Source organism: Glycine max, chromosome 13 (genome assembly GCF_000004515.6).
Source record: "Glycine max cultivar Williams 82 chromosome 13, Glycine_max_v4.0, whole genome shotgun sequence".
NCBI lineage: Eukaryota > Viridiplantae > Streptophyta > Magnoliopsida > Fabales > Fabaceae > Glycine > Glycine max.
Window position 1 is genome coordinate 41,307,455 of NC_038249.2, and position 21,346 is coordinate 41,328,800.

Here is a 21,346-nt window from a genome sequence, read left to right on the forward strand (position 1 = left end):
AAGAAAAAAAAAAAAAAAAAAAAAAAGTATGGTTTTGGTTTTTTCGAGACTGAGCTGGCACTTCTCTTTCTTTCCCAACGCTTTGTTCTAATTATAGATATATTAACATGTATATATGTAATTAATTGTCTGCCAAATTTTCTCTGGGATGCAATGAATCATGAATGGCTGGCTGGCGGTTAAGACGAAGCATGGTGAATTGGTGAACTGACTGCTATTCTAGAAACGATTAGCAGAATTTAAGTATGCAACTAAACAGACAATACTAGAAACACAAAGTTCTTGGGTGCGTGACAGGGAAACATTATTAAACTGGCTGCAAAAACTTTTACTTTTAAATTAGGAAATCGAAGCTTAGTTTATTATATCCTGGTGGCATTTGTAACGTGTATTCTTGCTAGAATCAATTGGAAAATTTGACTAACATGGTACATGTACATAATTGATAAATAATCTTGTCTTTTAAATGTTATTAGGTTTGATTTTCAGTTTTTTGAGTTTGGTATGTATACAATGGCATTTGTTGAGAAAGGTTAACACTTTAAATAAGTTTTAGTATTTTGAGGGATTAGGTTTTTGACTTAAATGCGCTTTTAGTCTTTTAAATCTGGATAATTACTTTTTGTCCTTAAAAAATTATTTTTATTAATCCTTCAAATTTTTGAAAAGTTATTTTTAATTTTTTTTATTCTTTGTATTAATGGTGTTACAATTCTGTGATGATTTTATGTTGTCATAAATATTTTTTTTAATTTAATTTTTTTAAAATTATTTTTGACAGTTTAAAATTATCATATGTACAAAAATCATAACAATTTCACATTTATGGTTTTATTTTTCTTCTTTAAAATTGTTAAAATATGTAAAAAAAAAAAACTTTCATCAAACCATCCGAGTAAAATAGTTTGACAGTTCATTTTAAAAAAATTAATGCTTAAAAATCATCACAAAATGTAAAACTATGAATACAATAGAAAAAAAAAACTAAAAGTAACTTTTCAAAAATTTAAGGGATTAATAAAAATAATTTTTTAAAAGGACTACAAAAATAATTATCCAAAGAACATATTTAATCATTAGTTTTTTATTCCTAACCATATACTATTCTTGATTTACTGGAAAAAAAATACATTTTATTGAGGTCTGTAAGGTTTTCAAATTTTGGTTCCTATCGCAGTAAATTGATCAATAATTTTGAATAGATTGTTAATTTACTAGGTTATAACATTTAAATATTATTAATTTAACTACAATTTATTTATGATTGAATTAATGATTCATTAACTTAAGTCAATGATCAACTTGAGTTTTAAAACTTCTATAAATTGTCTTGGACACCTGAATGATTTGGCAGGTGTATATTACTTGAGTATAGTTGTAAATTTTTTATGGACGCATTTCTCGATTTATGTAATTAAAAAAAAAATATGTATTAGAAATTCAGAATACAATAAGTTAATAGGTTAACACCACGGTTAGTATATCCTTAATGATAGGAATTCACTAGGCATCATATTACTTTCCGAGGGAAATAATAAAATTAAACATTTTGTACTAATGAAGATCTTCGGAGGTATCTTGGTAGTGTTGTTCCGCACTTTGCACCTGATTAGTAACAATGTTTGCTAGATACTGAAACTCATGAGACTTGGACCCCCCGATAGTCTCAAAATGAAAGAGCCAGCTACTTATACTTGTCTTCTCTAATGGTTTTTCGACATCGTGCTTGTTTTCTATTGTTGTGCTCGTATAGGTATGTCTAACATGATAGAGGATAGGCATGGCAAAAAAATATGTTATATTTCCCTTGACTATTAATAACTAAATATCATATTGTTCATGTACTATTATTAATTCAATTTCATTAATGGTGAAAAGGATTTTAAAGATCAAAATAGAGAAATGTCAAATGTGTATTACATGCAGTACTACATGTAATAATCCAATGTGTCTTCAAGAAACTTGACCCAATAAGGAGAAAAACCTAAGTTATAGAAACATCAATAATTTCTGGTCGGATTCACGCGGACGAAAGAGATCCCTAACTTTAAAATTAGAATAATACACCAATTTATGAATATCGATTAATTTAGATATTAAAATTATCAATATGCCATTTTTGATATTATTAAAAGATGGTTCATGGTTATGTTTTTGAGCTGCCTCTGTATGTCAAGAGCATGGAAAAATTGGAAAACAATCAGACCTGGTTCGAACTCCCTGATTGCCACTTCATAATGTGGACCCTAATTGGTCAAATCAGGATTATTTCAAAAGTGTACTTGTTTCGATTCCTTCGCATATTCATAATTGAATTTGTCGATATATTATACATACTCTTTGCAGATTTGTTCTGGTTTCTTTGGCACGCTCCACGCTGCATATATGAGTACGTGGACATTTTCAAAAGCTTTGCTTATGTTATTTTTCAAATCGTGGATGATTCTATTGAATATTAAGCTATTACCTATTAGGTGTATTTAATTATTTTCAAAAAAATCATCTTATAGTGACTATATTTTATTATAAAAAGTATATGTCTTCTAATTATTTCTATGAATTACATCATTCTCTATTCCATTCGTATCATTAACGTGAAGTAATATACTTTTTCCCTAGAAAAAAAAAAGTTTGCACTTTAATTTAAAAATCATAAAAATAATTGTAATAATTTGATAAAAGGTTTATACTAAAAACTTAATAAAATTAATAATTTTAACAAAATATGTTATTAATCAAAAATTTATTTTTAATCTGAATAAATATTGGGCCACCATATACTATTCATATATATAAAAGGAGATATAAAATTGGGATGTGATGCAATTTGGCTGGTGCATATACTGCACCCTGTCCATTCTGTCGTGATTGTCAGTCATTGCATACATTACTGCCGTTTGATTTGACTATGAATTTGCACACCATTTAAATTATAGTATCATGCATGTTTGCCTACTTTTTTGGGTAATCCATTAACTTTCACAACCAACACACTCCCACCCCACCATTCAATTTTGGATACTCTTTTTCCCAGCATCCATTTAATTTTGACAACCAGCTCATACCTATAATACCAGTTAACATTCATTTCAACCCACTTTTCTCACTGTACTAGTCAGTAACCATATGTTCTCCACTGCCTATATCCTATCACAAATTATGAGTACTATGTACAAAATTAGTTTTTAACTATTTTTTAATATCTCACCTATATATACTTAAATAAACTTACAATTGTACTGTAACGCTTTTAATAAAAACAATTTGCTTGAAGAAATTATTTTCTCATAATAATGTGTATAATTAATAAGTACTTCCTCCCCTTTCGATTATAAACAATAAAAGTTTTTTATTTTTTTATCTTAAATATAAATAAATAAATTTATTTATTTATGACTTATTTAATAAGATTTTCTCCGAATAGTCTTCATTTAATAAGATTAAAAAATTATATCTGATATTAAATTCTAATGAAGAATAACTTTAAAAAAATAATTATTTTTTGATTAAAAATAATATAATTTAAAGAAATTAATTAATCTTTTTAATAAGTATGAAATATGTTTTTTTTACTTATAATAGAGATCGTGAGAATATGTAACAGAGAAAAATAAAATGAGATAATTAATGTGGTAAAAACTAATACTATTATAAAGATCTTACAGTACATCTGTAGATGAATAATATAAGTCATAGTTTATCAATGTTATTTTTTTCTCAAGAAAAAAAAGAAGTTTATCAATGTTTTAAAATAAGTAGCATGACTCGTCCACTCAACCAAAAGACACCGAAGAAGTTGAGAAAAATTCACCTCGTAATTTCAGGAACGCAGCTAATATGAAGCGAAAGATCTTAACAGAAAAAGAAAGAAAAGAAGATGAACACAGCCACCATCACAGACAAGCCATGATATTGCTCAAACTTCCACTTATGCCTTACCCGAGACTCAAGAGAGGCTTTCATTTCATCCCTACGAGACTATGACTAAACTGACAAGTCTTTTCTTAAATTAGACAAATATTTGTTAATGTACGTAAAACTTTTAACAAACTAAAATAGAAATATATAAAAGTAAATAAGTAAATTATTATAATTACTTAATGTTAAAAAATCACAAAAGAAAAATATTTTAAGAACAAGTATAATAAAAAAATGTTTTCATTCTTCATAATTGACTTTATTTTATTATTTTTGTAATCTTCAAATTGTGTTGTGTGAGCATGTCACAAAGATTTAATTGTGTCAATTTTAATGTTATTTTATTAACTCAACTAATTAAGATCGTAAAAAAATAAACTCTGCTAATTAATAAAATAAATTGTCTTATTGTGGTATTATACTAATCTATACTGATTAGACAAATAGCATTTACAATGCATAATTACTTGTTTATCATAATTTTGTAGGTTTTATAATTTTATATAAATTTAAGTATTTTAAATAAAAATTCACTCAAATATTAACATTACTAAGTGAGTGCTTAAATTAGTTTTGTGTATAGCATGATACTTTTAAAAATATGTTATTTATTAAATTAAGCAACTTCATGTCACATGGTCTATTGAAAAAAAAAAAACTTAAACAACTCATCTAAAACTAATTCAATCGGCACAAATTAATATGTGTTAATGATGACGAAAATAAGGATTGTAATAGTGAAAATGAGCAATATTAATTAATCCAAACCTGAAAAAATATGCCACTAACGAAAAGACTGAATAAGAAGTAGACTTATTCGATTGATTTTCATCTTATGAGCGGGTTATTGACACTCTAATATACCTACCTATTCATACTCTAAAAATTAAACTAAAAAAACTATTTTTATTTATTAACATATTAAATATCACCCGCCAAAAAAACATATTAAATATCTCTTTGATAATAAAATAATATTTCGAAAGTACAAATATATTAAAAAGCCTTCCGTTTTCAATTAAACAAGATAACATTTAAAATATTTAGACTAAAACACGCAAAGGAAGGATATAAGGTTTTTTTTGTTGGCTTATATTAAATAAATATTTTTTTTATAATAAAGTTGATACATCAATCAATTACTATTTTACATTCTCTTCGTTTCAAAATAAATATCTTTGTATATTTCTTTACACATACCAAAAAATAAAATAAATAAATGAAAATGATACTTCATTCAAAATAGTAATTTTATAAAACTAACATTATTATTAATATCACTTTGAAAATGTAAAGTGACATTTATTAGAGAAATTAATAAAAAAATTAATATTACATTCAAAATCTAAACAAAACACTTACTTTGAAAATGTAACGCAACACTTGTTTTTGCTAAAGTAAAATATAGTACGACAATCTTTTTATCAATAAATATTAATTATTAATTGTTTTTGTTAGTGAAAAAAAAATTAAACCCATGATCTTTTTTCATTCTTCCCTTTTCTCTTACCACTAAATTAAGTTTATAACCTAAATTTTATCTTCAACTACATTTGACTCGGAAATCTCAATTTTAATATCATTGATACCATGTACTAGTAACTACTTACTTCAACCGTAAATTTTATCCTTAAATGCAAGGGTTGGCTATACGGTGTTTTCTCGTTGTTTACCTAGTAAAAAACGCTTGTTTTCTGCAACAATTAAGATATTTAATTTTCAAAGAATGAGCCCAGGGTAAAAATCTTATTTTTTAATTCTAAACATGTTTTTTTTTATATCACCAATCATTTTTTTTGTCGGTTAAAAAACTTTTCTATTAATATTTGTCTTAGCTAAAATTATATTAATCTTTTAATAAATATTAGGAGAAAGAGATGCATGTTAAGCTTCTCTATATTTTTCAAAATTAAATTAAAAGAAGAAGAGAAAAAAAGGTTAAATAAAATATAGAGGTGAACAGTTAATTTCGTGATAATTACTTAATAAAAATTAAGGATAAAAATATCCAAGAAGTTAATGCTAAAATAGAATATTCTTGTTATAATAGTTAATTAAATTTAAAGATAAACATCCATTTTTGTTCATAAAAGTATAAAATGATGAAAAATTTATTCTCAAAAGATAAAAATAAAAATTTAGCCCAGTGTAAATAATACAATAAATTAGTTTTATTGTTAATTTCTTTTCGGTTAACATTAAGTTTTGCGCATACTTGATATTTGGTTTTATTACTTGTCACTTTATATATGCAAACAAATTTTCACGTCCTTGATGAATGGATGAACTAAATTGTTCAATAAATTGTTGATATACTTACTAATTTGTTACGAAAAAGTAATTTTTTTTTACCGCATCCATTATTTTTTTAACCATTGAAACCCAAGTGACTACTTTCTCTCATTCTCCTTTATATCTTCTTCTCCCCCAAAGTTGCACATATCTTTTTTTTCTTTTTAAGGAGTGGTATCCTTACTTATTTATCACTAATTGGGAATATTATTTTTGTAAGGATTGATGATAGAAGATTTTATTACTGTTTTGTTCCTTAAAAAACTATGTATCATAAAATTAATATCCGTACAGAGTCACGGACAAACACATCGTATTGTTGTAAATGCTGAGATTTTCGGATATGTCGCTCAAATATTCAATTTTTTTTCTTAGATCAGTATGAAAAACTCAAATATTTAATATAGCTTAAAAACTTATAGTATTTCTTTAAATAAGTATTTATATATTGGGTTCATGTTTTTTCAAATGAGATTTCAATTTTAAATTTTATGAATGAAAAAAAAAAATGTAATTGAATAAAAATATCTAATTAAAAATGATTAATCAGATTTTTTTTAATACAAATTAACTTATCCATACAGTTAATAAATATTTGCATCAACTTTAAGACAAAAAAAAAAATGCTATTGATATATTGCAGCGAAGAATTGTCTCAATTGATTGATGCTATCAACATAAAAAAAAAAAAAAAGATTCTGTTTTTGTCGGCGATCTTCTTTGACGGAGAATTATTAATTACAACAGCTCATAATTTAGTAGTGGAACGATTTTTCTCTGTATTTTTTACTATATAAAAAAAAAGTCAACCATATTCTAAATTTTCTTGTGGAGCACCAGTTCGATGTGTTTGAACGTTGAAGTTTGCTTATTCAAAAGCTAAACCAGAACGTGAAGTTTCTTCTATAAATAAAAATTAACAAATGAACGTAGTTTTGCAAACCTCGATGGCCAACGGATAAAGACAACGCAGCCTTCAAACCCTAATACGTAAATAAAAAATTATATTTGTATATCCTGTTTATACAATAATGTGTAGTTATGTAATTATTATCATACCTTCTTATATTGTAATTTTTTTTTGAAAGGATTTTTATATTGTAAATCTAAGTATCACAATATCTTTCATTTTACTTTTTCTTATTGCTGTATAATTTTTTTTTCGTCTCAATTTTCAATAATTAATACTCTTAAATTATTTTTTATATTTATAAAATATGTTTCTCTTTATTATTTGTTTAAATTAATTATAATTATTCCAATTTTGGTTTTAATTATTTTTGTCTTGATTTATATTTTTTTTCAAAGTTAATCAAATTGAAAAAGTCCACATACAAAACAAAAGTCTTATAACATCTTCAGTGAGATCGAGCTCAAGATCTGATTTGAGAGGAAGACCTATAATCTCTGGCATGGAGGATGGAATCTTCTATCATATCTCTTAAGATTCTCACCATTCTAAAAAAAATAGTTTTTGACTATCTCTCCCGGACAAATAATGGAGGAAAGCAACAAAAATGAAAAAGAAAGAGGGGAAGAAGATGAACTCAAAAATCTAGATCAAACAATAAACAACAATAGCAACAGATCACAGTTGAAAAAACAAGAAAATAAACAGATCCGATGACAAAATAATAAATACAAGAACAAATAAAAAATAAAAATGGAATCTTGTGAACGTTGAGGTTCGCAGAGGGGCATTGTGGTGCGCTGCGGAGGGTGAGGGACTGAGTGTTGAGAGGGTGATGATTAAGTGGAGAGGATGAGTGTTGGCTGTTGAGTTGAGAAAATAAACTTGCATGTAAGTACAATTTGAACATGGTCTTTCAATCACAACAAAATTATCGTTCCCTTCCAATCATTTTTTTAATTTAAATATTTTAAAAATAAGTTTACAATCCAACTGAATGCTATAAATTGAAATCATTTTTTATATAAAAATTATCCTTCTCATCCTTTATTCTTAATCTCTTATTTGTAATATCAATATCTTGTTTTAGTTTCATTTTTAATTAATGGATCTAAATCAGTATAATTGGAAAGTTTATTATATTTTTTTACAAAATTATCAAATTTAATTTTGGGGACGTTTGCTCACAACAATGTTCAAATTTAATTTTTCTGTCTCATTGTGAGTGTTTGTGTTTTTTTTTTGGATTAATATCCTATAATAATGATAATTTTAAATTATAGTTGTAATTAAATATTTCAATTCTTATTATATTTTTTATTTCTTAGTATTATTTATTAAATTAATTACATGTTTTTATTTTAAGCTCAATTGCAAACAAAAAAGAAAAAAATGGTGGGATCTATTATAAGACCTATAAAAAGTAATTTAACCCATGAAAAAGATAGAGAAGGCCTTATTGGCTTATATAGTCTGTATGTAACATTCAATTATAACGGAACACGCCCATACCTTTTTCATGCAGATATTAATGAGCGTGGGCAGTTCATGTAAATAAAAATAGCAATGGAGTGGGTCATTCACATTTCACGGTTGGTGTTTGTCATTTGCAACAAATACTATAAAATAAAGATGGTGATATAGTAAATACAAAAATGTACTACCAAGACAAGAAGCAGCAAGGAAACAAAAGGGCAGTTTTTATTTGTAACGTAGTTGCATGAACATTAAAAATTCATTAATTATATTTAAGATTTTACTTGTAACGCAGTTGAACATTAAAAATCTTATGGAGTGAAATTAATTTTTAAGATTTTATATTTGTTTTAAATTTAAATAATAATAATAATAATATTATAAACACGACATTATCTTCAAATTTAAATTAAATTATATTTTTGAATACCTTATATAAAATATTATTTTATAAGAAAAATAATTATATACAAATAATATAAAAAGTTTAACATAGTCATTCAATCATATTTTATCATGTTTGTTATGTTTTAAAATACTTATTTTAAAGTAATTCAAATGTTAATTTTTGATTGAATAAAACTTCTATTATTTTAAAATTAAAATTTATTTTATTTTAAGTTCTAACAAATTATATTATATGATCTTAAAAATATTATTATTGACTTCACAAACAAGTATTATTGTCTTAATTATATTATATATCTTCAAATATTAAATGTTATTTTTTATATTAATTTGATTAATTGAAAAATACAATAAAGTGATTTTAATTTATATAGTTAATATTAGTATATTGTAAATTTATTTCGGCAAACCATATTATACTCATGGACCGACCGAACAAACTCTACTCGAAATTCAGAGAACCTTACATAGTTAAATAAGGTAAGAGAAAACTTTATATTTTATCGGTTTGTATAACAAAAAGATAAAGATTATCCAGATTTCTTCTAATCTACTTCTTATACATACTCATACCTTTATGTCGTTAATTTAAACTCTAAAATGTCTTAGAAGGTACATCTTACCACCACCCACCACCATTCTAGGAGGATTGCACGTAGAATTTACTGTCGTTATGCCAAGTTTGGTAACAACTGTAAATATTTATTCCATACAGTTTCTGGAGTTAAAATACTAGTAATTTACTAATTTTATATTCTATTTCTTACATTACTTGTTATGCTTTCTGTATAATGTAAGGAATTGGCTATGATTCGTCAACATGTAAAATAAAATTTATATTTTACATATCATTAATAATAGTATTTGTTAGAGAAACGTTCATATTTTTAAGCTGAACACACAAAACCATAAAAAATCACATAATTTGGTTAAGAGAAAAACTCCTTCAGTTTTATAGTCACTGATATTGCTACAATTATGCTATTTCTCAACAAAATTTCCCCTCTATCCTCTGTGGAACCACTCATCTCCTCTCTCTCTTCATTCTTCGTTACCATACATAACAAACTCTCTGCATTCTCACTTATTATTTCTCTCTTCTATTCGTCTTTCAATGCTCAGACCCATTCAAATTCAAACTTTTCTTAGCTCCGTCACAGTGTCTTCCCATTACTGCTTCAAGATCTGATCGTGTTTTTTTTGCTTTTTCGAGAACCAAACAGAATGGGAAGCAAATGGAGAAAAGTGAAGCTCGCTATTGGGATCAACATGTGCGTTCAAGTCCCTAAAACCATCGAACATTCTTCCTCTTCCTCTATTACCTCCGCCAAAGCCTTCTCCGACCGCGTTTCGCCGTCCGCCGACGCCTCCGGCCACCGCTCCGTCACTTCCACAAACTCCTCCGCCTCCGGGCTCCGACTCTCCGGATCCAAATCCAAATGCTCCAAGGTTCGCATTGCCCATTAACTTTAATTTCCCACTTTCACAATGGAAAGTTTGAGTTTTTTTTTTTTTTTTTAAGTTCCCTTTTTTTTCACTACATGGGTTGAAACTTGAAACTCATTCATTGCATATATTTATAATTTAGTATTCTGGTATTATTACAAAGGAGATTGCGCTAATTGCTAAATAGTACTGTAAATAGACATTGATATTTAGGTTCTAAATTTATAATCACTTGTTATTTATTTTTTGTAAAATAATAAGGAACCAAAAGTAAAAAGTTTTGATTGGAAAATTTAATAGTGCACCCATCTGATATTTTTCATTACAACTATTTTTTTTCTTCCATTTTTTAACCAATTTAGGGCACTGGTTAGTAAAACTTTTTTTTAAATTTTTTTTTGGTCCTTTGTGTTGGGGTAATTTAATCTTAATGCCATATTCTGGAAACGGTTTATAATTCATCGTTTTGGTGTTGCTTTCATCCCCATTACCATGTGTGGTAGTACTCTTTAAGGACAAGTGCATGTTTGAGAATTATTTGGATCGACACAGAATAAAATTAAGGGACCCTATACAAATAATGATAGGTTTTACTGTTTTTTTTTTGTTTTTTTATTAATTGAAGGGACCCTTGCATGATGATAAGTATTGAATAAGACAAGAGCATGTATAAAGCTATACGGAAAAAGGTTGCGTTGCATTTGAGGCCTTTCAACTCTTTACGCATTGTTTCACTCATTCAACAACGCCTTAAAGAGTCAAACATCCCTTAACCTTTGATTGTGAAAATCCCAGCTGCTAATAAAGAAAAAGAAAGGGACTTTGCGGGATCAGAAATATTGAAAAGAAAGCAATATGAGCGAATCATCTTTGACTTTTATTTGACCATTATTAATTAATTTCTCGAAAAGTTCAATGTTTGAGTTGCAATTTGCCTTTGCCTTTTGGAAAATCGCATGTTGATTGTTGTTTATTTTTTTCTTTCTTGTCCTTTCTGCGTGTGTTTACCACATAACGTTGAGATTTTTAGATAGTTGTAGATTTGCCTGGGAATCCTCTAGTTTTGGTAATTAGGCATCTTAATAGTAATTTGTCGTCTGTGGTAGTAAAAATGGGTAAGCATTGTATTTCATCTTTCTATGTGCTGGTCTTAGTAGTAGTGGACCTGCATCCAGACAGAAGGGGCAGTGTTAGACAAAATAATGTAATAGTGACTTTTCTAAATTTTGCATTTATTTATGAATACTTTATACTTTATTGAGGTATTGTTCGGATTCCCAGATTTTAAAAACAGTTTTCTAAGCAACACAAAATAAAAATATTTAATGATAATAAAATTTGCTAAAATTTTGAAAGCTTTTAAAATTGTATTATAGTTTTTAAGAAATTAGAATAATTTATTCAAATAAATACTATTTTTAAGCCTTGGCAGTTGGCGGTGCTGGCTTTTTTGTTTTAAAGTTTGACTAATGAAGATTAGGTATTGATCGTTGGATCATTACCTTATGTTCACTTTTTTCACGGGTGATTTTTGGTTTGATTACAATTGAAATAGAAAACTCCATTCCATAAATGTTAGGAAAATTATTAATGATATGACCGAGTTATCATAAAATGACTCGTGAATGGATTTTTTTATTTATTTTAAATATTGTATTTTGTCAATCACCTATATGCTTTTCAACTTTACTTCCTCCCCCCTCCTACCATAATTAACTACTAGGCATTCATAATAGCTTTATTATGTAAATTTAGTATCAAATAGCAATGATGACAATGCTATTACTACATGGGGTGAGATTTAAGTGGTGAGTGTAAAATGATTGTTAGAGTTTCACAGTTCTAATTACATCTACATGTCTCTTTTCCTCTTCCTCCATCTTGGTTTTAAGGGAAGTTCGTAGAGTCTTGTTTGATAAAGTTTGTAGAGTCTGTATTAGCACTTATTCTTCCTTTTCTCACATTATGTTCTACATTATCTACAGGGGACATGTGCAATTTGCCTGCACTCAATGAAACCAGGGCAGGGACATGCCATTTTTACTGCAGAGTGTTCTCACTCTTTCCATTTTCAATGCATCACGTCCAATGTAAAACACGGGAACCGGATTTGTCCTGTCTGCAGAGCAAAATGGAAAGAGGTTCCTTTTCAGAGTCGTTCTTCTAAGGTCTCCCATGACATCAACCGAGTAAATTCACCGCGAAATGATTCATGGACAACTCTCTTAGGGAGGGTTCCTTCCCAACAAGTTGGTACAGCTCCACAACATGCATCTTCTAATGATGTTACTGAACCGGCTCTCTTTGATGATGATGATGAGGTTTTGGATCAACAAACTTCAGTTACTGACGATATGAATGAGGCTGATCACAATGTAGTAAACACAATGGAGATCAAAACATATCCTGAAGTTTCAGCTGTTGCAAAGTCAGCCTCTCATGAAAACTTTGCTGTATTGATTCATCTCAAAGCTCCCCCTCATTCAGGGAGACCCAGCAACGACACTGAATCATCAGCATCGGCTCAAAACTCTCGCGCTCCAATCGATCTTGTCACGGTTCTTGATGTGAGTGGCAGCATGTCAGGCACAAAGATTGCACTACTGAAACGAGCTATGGGTTTTGTCATACAGAATCTGAGTTCATCAGACCGGCTTTCTGTCATTACCTTCTCTTGCACAGCCCGCCGCATCTTTCCTCTTAGGAGGATGACTGATGTTGGAAAACAGGAGGCACTGCAAGCTGTTGATTCTTTGGTTTCAAATGGTGTCACAAACATTGTTGAAGGCTTGAGGAAAGGTGCCAAAGTGTTTGTTGACCGCAAGTGGAAGAACCCTGTTAGCAGTATCATATTACTATCTGATGGACAGGATTCATCCATTAACAGTAGCAGGATCAATGATGTAAATGATTACCGGTCACTTGTCCCATGCTCCATTCACCGGAACAATGGTATCGGTCTGCATATACCAGTGCATGCATTTGGCTTTGGTGTTGATCATGATGCTACTGCAATGCACTCAATCTCTGAGATATCCGGGGGTACTTTTTCCTTCATTGAAGACGAGGATGTGATTCAGGATGCATTTGCACAGTGTATTGGGGGACTATTGAGTGTGGTGGTTCAGGAATTACATGTAGAAGTTCAGTGTGTTCACCGTCGTCTGCAACTTGGTTCAGTAAAAGCAGGAAGTTACCAAACTAGCTTGATTGACAGTGGAAAAAGGGCATCTATCAAGGTAGGAGATCTGTATGCTGAAGAAGAAAAAGACTTTTTGGTGACAGTCAATGTTCCGGTCGATAAGTCTAGGGATGAGATGTCTTTGATGATAGTTAGAGGTGTTTATAGGGACCCCATCACAAAAGAAATGGTGGGGTTGGGAGTAAATAATGAAGTAAAGATTCAGAGACCTAATGTAGCTAGAGATGTAGTTGTGTCAATAGAAGTAGACAAGCAGAGAAACAGGCTTCGAGCTGCTGAGGCAATGGCTGAGGCTAGAGTTAAGGCTGAGCGCGGTGATTTGTCTGCTGCAGTTTCTGTTCTGGAAAGATGTCAGCAGGCATTGTCTGAAACTATCTCTGCCAAAGCTGGTGATGAACTCTGCATATCTCTTGCTGCTGAAATGAAGGAGATGCGGGACAGGATGGTAAACCAACGTGTTTATGAGCAGTCTGGAAGGGCTTATGTTCTCTCAGGATTGTGTGCTCATTCATGGCAAAGGGCAACTGCACGAGGAGATTCTACAGACAGCACTAGTTTTGTGAATGCATACAGAACCCCTTCCATGGTAGACATGGTTTCACGTTCCCAAATCATGTTTTTGAGGCCTCCTCCACAACCTGCAAATGCCGTCAAACCTGCTAGATCTTATTCTGACCGCCAGCGAAGAAAATAGTAATGCAAACTGTTTGAAAATTTCTCCTCAGAAAAGTCTAATACATACACTTTCTGTGGAGACCTTTAACTTTCTTCTTTTATCTTTTTTTTTTTTTTCCTTATGGTTTTAGCAAGATATGGGGTATAATGGAAAGTGGTAAGGGATGAGTTCTAAGTAGTTTTGAATGTATCCTTTCAAAAAAAAAAGTTACGCATGTAACTTTTTTGTTTTTAGTTGAATTGTACATTTCTGGATAAGAGGGTATATGGCAACGTAGTAGAGGTATACACTATATACTTCTGATTCTTTTTTAATTATTATTATTCATTGTTAGTGTTGCTCCTTCACAAGTATTATAGCTAAGCAATCATTTTGATTTAATCTTGGGCCATAGCGACAAACAAGCATATCGTTTGGCCCACCAGTTTAATTTTAATTAAAAAAAATTCACCGTGATACTTTCCTTTATTTTATTTTTGCTAAAATATATTTTTTGTTTTTATAAATATCTAAAATTTTGGAATTTGTTTTTGTAAAATTTTTGATATATTTTTCATTCTTATAGATTCCTTTTTTCTAATCTTCTTCTTCCGCAACTTCATATTCTTCAAATTTAAATAAATATTTTTTTCTTTTATTTTCTTTAAATGTTCTGTTATGCAATGATTAACACCACCTTATTGATCCTATCTTCTTCTTTGAATTTCTCTTTCTTTCCAAAACTTAACACCTTCATTTCCAAACTCAATGTTACAAATACAAATTCCAATGTTCTATTGGAATCAAATGTTATCGACAAATTCAACAATCTGGCTTTTGAATTCATCCATCTCAGATTAGCCTAGTGGACGAAGAAGGGAAAGAAAGATTTACAAATTTGTTGAATTTTTTATTTATTTATTTTTTGCATTTTGTGGCGGTTTTTAACCTCAGCAATCACTCACTCTTATAATCATCAATAGAACCAATAAAAGAGTGACATCTGAATCTATGTATGAGCAAAAAAGTAACATTTTTAATTTTTTAACATATAATTTAAGTTTTAAAAAATGACACGTAGGTTCGGATTCCTCCAAGCCTAATTCTGGACAAAAAAACAACACATTTTAAATTTATGAGGATGAAAACATATAAAAAAATTTATAGGAATTAATTTCGAACTTTTTGATATTTATAAGGATGAAAAATATATTTTAACCTTTTTTTTCTTAAACGTGCTCTTCGACATCTTCAACTCAACACCATAGATTAGACTAAAGTTAAGTTTAGATAATTAAGGCTTAGTCGTGAAATAAAAGAAAATGATTTTATCATTTAAAAGTTTCAATATATATTTAAAAAATAGTTCTATCAATCTAAACATAATATGTAAAATTTTATAGAAGTCCTCAGCACTAAATGGCAATTGACAAAGCCCTTAGATAATGAATTTTGTATACACTTTCCTATACTATACTTTATGTATCATTACTCTTTTAGTAATGAATGAACAGAACTAGAAGGTGTTAGAGGGTCCTTGTAAATAAGCAAAGGGGTTGCTTTCAAACAGGTGGTAGACTAAAAAGGATCCTTTTCTAAGGCTCACTTTGTTTCCTGTTTTGTGTGGATCAAGTTTTTAAAGGATAAACCCATGATAGTGGGTCTCTATACGGTGCTGTTGTTTGTTCAACCATACTCTTTCTTAATTCCCTATAATATCATTTCTAATCTGTTTATACAACATTGATATGCATATGCTAAGGAATTAATATTTTCCTTTCCATTCATGAACGTGAAAGTGAAAGTGAAGGAAAAGGTAGGTGATGTATGCATGACTAAAACATTAAACATGCAGTTTGGTGAAGGATGAATTCCCTCTAATTACTCTAAAATTTTACCTGCTTTTCTTCACTATAGTTCATCATTATTACATTCTCTGTTACCATGTAAAATTTGATTCTGGGTCCACTATTAGAATGAACTAAAAGTTTTTATTTAGTAGAATCCTTTGGAGAGGTGTAATGATAATCATAATAACATCCCTACAGTAAAAGCAGTCCTTGCTTTGACTTTCCTATTCCAACTTCTCTTGTAACTTACACTGCTTTGGCTAAAACAACTTCAACCTTTTAGCTTTTGTCAGTACTTTCAAAGGAAACTCCTTATACTCAAAAAGAGTTTGCAATGGGGTTAACTAGGATGTGCTATTTTGGTAGTTGTCAAGTTGATTCCATTTGTAAGAGTTAGATACCATTTTATCCGCAAAGGAAGTTCTTGCAGTTCACAGTCTATATTTATTGCATGATGTAACAAACCACCTGTTGATTTTGCATGCTATGATATGAGTCCTCCTTCAATTGAACGTGTTATGTTTAGTCATATATCAGTTGCGGATTGATGTTTTATGGATTCGTTATGCTGTTCCTCAACCTACTGTAACTGTTGTATCAATACTCTTAGTTAATCTAGTCCCTACTTGGGTCACCTCATCTTTCATTTTTCAGTACTTGGGGTGGATAGGATAACCTTAACTCTGGTGTTTGTCGGCTAAACTCTCTTACTCATTTTACCTTATTTACATACACGGCCCACAAAATTGAGGTAAGATAAAGTGAGTTCCTATCTCCTTATTCAGTATGAAATGATTGTCATTCAGTTTTTTGCTGCACCATATGGATAAATGGAACTCAAACCTGGGGTTGATGTTGCCTGTTTCTGAATTGCTTGTCTGTTTATCTATTTGAGCCACAGATGATGATTGGATCGGAGAATTTGAAGATTATGTTTGTCCCTTTTAACAGGTCCACCAATTGATGCCACTTCACACACACAAACACACACAATGGAAAATTCGACTCCAGAAAAATAATCAAGATCATGATAAGTTCTATTAGTTGTTTCGGAGTCATGTTGAATGGCTGGTATATACTTTTGAAGTTGTTTAGATATACTTATTCTATAGTTTGACTGCTCAGCCATCTTTCAAATGTTATGGATTGGTGATTTACTTGTATTTAGTCTTCAGATATGACAGGATGTAGTCGTGTGGTGCTTATCATCTGTTCATGAATTTATCTTGGAAAATCACCTAAGAGATGAGCTTTGTTTCTTAACACGAGGAAAATTCTTCCTCGAGATTTGCATAAAATGTTCCTTTCCTTTTATAGGGTGGAATAAACGAAGAATAAATGAAGCCTCTACTTAGTGTTGCTGTTGCTCTTGTTATTAGCTTGCTCTGTGTTTAGCACTCATTTTGTGGTTAGTATCACCATTTATAATACATTTGGTATTTGACTTTCCATCTTTCACCATATACCTTGTGTACTGACTGATATTTAGGTGATTTACTGCTTAAATAAAATGAAAAAAAACTACATAGAAGCTTTAAGACTTTACCCCTTCAACATCAAATAAGTGATTTTTGTTTCATTTTTTCTCTTGATTCTGCACTCATTTTTTAGTTAGTTCATAAGTGAGCATCCTATGTATATCATGTTATATTAGTAATTTTAAGTTTGTAGGGGTTCTATGCTTTACATGTTGCTTATCAAGTCATAAAATTTTTTTGGATCGATTCTCAAGTCATAAATTGAACCCAAATGAACAATTTTTGTTTCCTCTTTTGCTTGTTTTTACCATCAGATGAACCTTCTGATACTGGACCAAACAAGTGGAAATGTAGATGCTCTTCATTACTAGGGAACCATATATACTCTCTGGCTAATTGTTCCCAAGTCATGTGATTGCCATTCAGGTATACTATTGCTTTTTTTATTGGTTTCACAAAGGCTAGTCTTTTACGGGTAACCCCTTCTCCCCTTTTATAGTATTCTATCTTCTTTAGTTGATTATTTAGTTGAGCCTTGCCAGTTGCCATTGAGCATGTAGTGAAATGTAGTTTTGCAGATGCATGGTAATTAAGATTCGTTTAAAGTCATAAGGGTTTCCTTTACTAATAAATTTTAAATTTGTATTTATTGAAGGCAAAATTCATGGTAGATTGCCAAAAACTAATTGGATATGCTTAAGGTACAGGCCAAGCCTCATTCTCCCAATGTAATGCTGCAAAAATTTAAAGTTCAAAACATTGGCACTTTGACATGAAAATAATTTATCGTACCAACTTTTACTTTTTTAAGATAGCATTGAAGAGTTATTATAGTCACTAATTGATAATATGCTTAAGGTAGGAATGGTGTACCATGTACGTATTCACCACTTAGGTGATTGATATGGTTATGACAAGAATGCAGTATGGGTTCCCTATTTTAAGAGAAAGAGGGAGATTGTGGTCACGTGCTGAATATAGTCTGGTAACTGCTTTACCTTCCATGTAGATGCTGAAGAGAATGCATCCATATGGACATGTGAATGTGATCCAAACGGATTTCCTAAAGTGACATCAGATGGCCATAACCTTAGTTGTTTTAATGCCTGCAATTGCACCTGGGGTATTTTTCCTTCTTTCTCTTTTGCTTCCATCTCGGTTGTTCACTGATTGATAATTTCTAAAATGGAGTTTGATGGACTAATGCTAAACCAGTTATTATTACACACAAAAAAAAAATGCATATTTCCATATGTGAAAAAGATTTGGTTTAAATTGTGGTAGCATTGTAATTACAGATATTGTGTACTATTGTTGGAAAATGTGATTGATGCAACGACAGTTAATCAGTTATGGTATGGAAACTTCCAAAACCACAAGATTTTCCAACTTCTTTAAAAAAGCCTTTTTCAACTCTCAATTATGAAGGCTTAGAACAGGATTTTCCAAGAAAAACATCACTTCTTACTACGAAGGATTTTCTCTTCAACATAGTTTTATTGATGATGGCATAACTCTGAACCTTGTAGAAACTAAATGGCTTTTCCTCAGATCAAGGTACTTAATTTAATTTATAATTTTGAGTGTTCTGCAGGAACTATCAGGAAGCCACTAGGTTCAAAGAAACAAATTTCGAGCAAGATTGTAGTAATTTTTCTATCAATATGTGTTATATGAACAACTATTGCATTTCTTGCCTCAGTTGTATGCCATGTCTACCGAAGGGACAAAGGTCCTATTCAATCGCCAATGATCTCATCGGATAAAGAAACAAGTCACAGTAGTACCACCAACTTGATTAGTCATAGGACTTTTTCAGTGCCAGAAACAAAAGTTGCTATAACATATTACAGGTAAGTCAGTTTTTGTGTTCACTATCCTTGGAGTCTAATTTCTTAGTTAAAAGTGTATTTGTTTCAGACTGTCCACACTTTTTTTTGCCATTAATATTTTGTTCTTAATTACCCTTTTCTCATTTTATTTTTATTTTATTTAGGATGCTTTCAGAAGGCCTCTTTGTTGTTTGGGAGCCAAAGAGAAACCTTTCATGGAAATATTATTATTAATTGCTCTAGGTGGAAGTAGTTACGTATACCGTGGTTGGCTGAAAGATGGTAGTGATGTGGCAGTCAAGAGACTAAAAGATCAGAGAGGGCCTGAGGCAGATTATCAATTTTTTACCGAGGTTGCACCTAATCTTGCTTCAGTTTTCTTTGCTTGGTCTATATTACAATGTTCCATACTGTCTAGATAAAAAAAAAAAAAAGGATGAGCCTAAAACAGTTTTTTTTTTGTTCAGATTGAACTATTGTCTAGACTTCATCATTGTCATCTGGTGCCATTGGTGGGATACTGCTCAGAGTTAAAAGGAAAAAATGTTCAAAGGTTGCTAGTATTTGAATACATGACTAATGGAAATTTGAGGGACAGGTTGGATGGAGTTCTTGGACAAAAAATGGATTGGTCAACTCGCGTTACAATTGCATTAGGAGCTGCAAGGGGCTTTGAGTATCTTCATGAAGCTGCTGCTCCAAGAATTCTGTACAGAGATGTCAAATCAACAAACATTCTTCTGGACGAAAATTGGCAAGCAAAAGTACGAGTCTTCGTTTTTCTAAATGGTTCTAACTTCTAGCAAACAAGTAACTACTTGAAAGAGACAACACAACTAATGCTTTGTTCTTTCAAACCATTTGTAAGTTAGGATTTTCTTTTTGTCTGAGCCACTACCAGGAAACTTGGTGTGGGGGTGAAGACTAATTTACCTTTTTAAGCAACAATGTCGTTACTTGGTTGTAGCTGTAAGCCTTTAACCTCAAAAAAAATTGTGGCTTTCGTTTCCTTATGGTTGTATTTGAGATCTAGGTTATCAAATCGATATTCAAATTATGAATTGTCCGGCTAATTTTTGAACAGCGACTCAATTTGTATGAAATTGTTAGATTCAAAGACAATGAAAAATTACTTCAAATATATTATTCAATGTAAAAATTTCAAATTAAAAAATAGATAAAATAACTTAACCAAAAGTTTTAAATTACAAATTTTTTAGTTATATACTATGAGTTTGTGAAACCTTTATTTTAGAAGAGTCAAAACGAACTAATTAAATAGTCAAATAAAGTGCAAACATGACTGCATGCGTTTGATGAGTCAGTGAAATAAGGTAGTAAAATAATCAAATAAGTTTGAAGTGTTTCTTCGATTTCCTTTTCATTAACAATTTAAGTCCTTATATGACTTTCAATTTTATTCATGAGGATTGGTATAAAAGAAAATATAACAAATCACACTATTCAACGATTTGTTATATTTTCTTTTATATGACTTGTTAAACTGACATTTTCCAACTTATTTTTTGAACATTTTTCTATCTATGAAATGTAAGAATGTGTAGTTATTTGTAGAACTTGTTTAGTAAAGTTTATAGAGGAGTTATTGGATTGTAGAAAGGAGATGCTTAAATTTTAAATTATAAAAAATAGATATAAATAATGTATAATAGTAGAGCCCATTAAAAAACCCAAAAAAGTGAAAGAAAAAAAAAAGGATTGCTAGCAGGATAAAATGACCTCATAAATGTGCATGTTTGCATGAGGCAAAGGTTCCTCCAAACATGTACGTAATTAATATTCAGACTAAACTAACAACAGGATTGGCACTGGATGCAGAGTGTCTGCAGTTATTTATTTATTTATGAAGATAGAAATG

General features: G+C 30.1%; 1 protein-coding gene and 1 pseudogene across 1 annotated transcript; both read left to right on the top strand.

Moving 5' to 3' along the window:
- Positions 1–9,895: 9,895 nt before the first annotated feature.
- Positions 9,896–14,671, top strand: LOC100811322 (E3 ubiquitin-protein ligase WAV3). Its single transcript, XM_003541941.5, has 2 exons — positions 9,896–10,453; positions 12,436–14,671. Exons 1-2 carry the CDS (start codon positions 10,229–10,231, stop codon positions 14,344–14,346), a joined length of 2,136 nt encoding a protein of 711 aa, XP_003541989.1. The 5' UTR covers positions 9,896–10,228; the 3' UTR covers positions 14,347–14,671.
- Positions 14,672–15,915: 1,244 nt separating this feature from the next.
- On the top strand, positions 15,916–20,548 carry LOC102669759 (receptor-like serine/threonine-protein kinase NCRK; annotated as a pseudogene).
- The last annotated feature ends 798 nt before the right edge of the window (positions 20,549–21,346 follow it).

Bases quoted from the DNA above. Each gene is read 5' to 3' on its own strand.
- LOC100811322 (XM_003541941.5), top strand. From the start codon at position 10,229: ATGGGAAGCAAATGGAGAAAAGTGAAGCTCGCTATTGGGATCAACATG. The intron at 10,454-12,435 runs GTTCGCATTGCC...CATTATCTACAG, and splicing joins CCAAATCCAAATGCTCCAAG to GGGACATGTGCAATTTGCCT.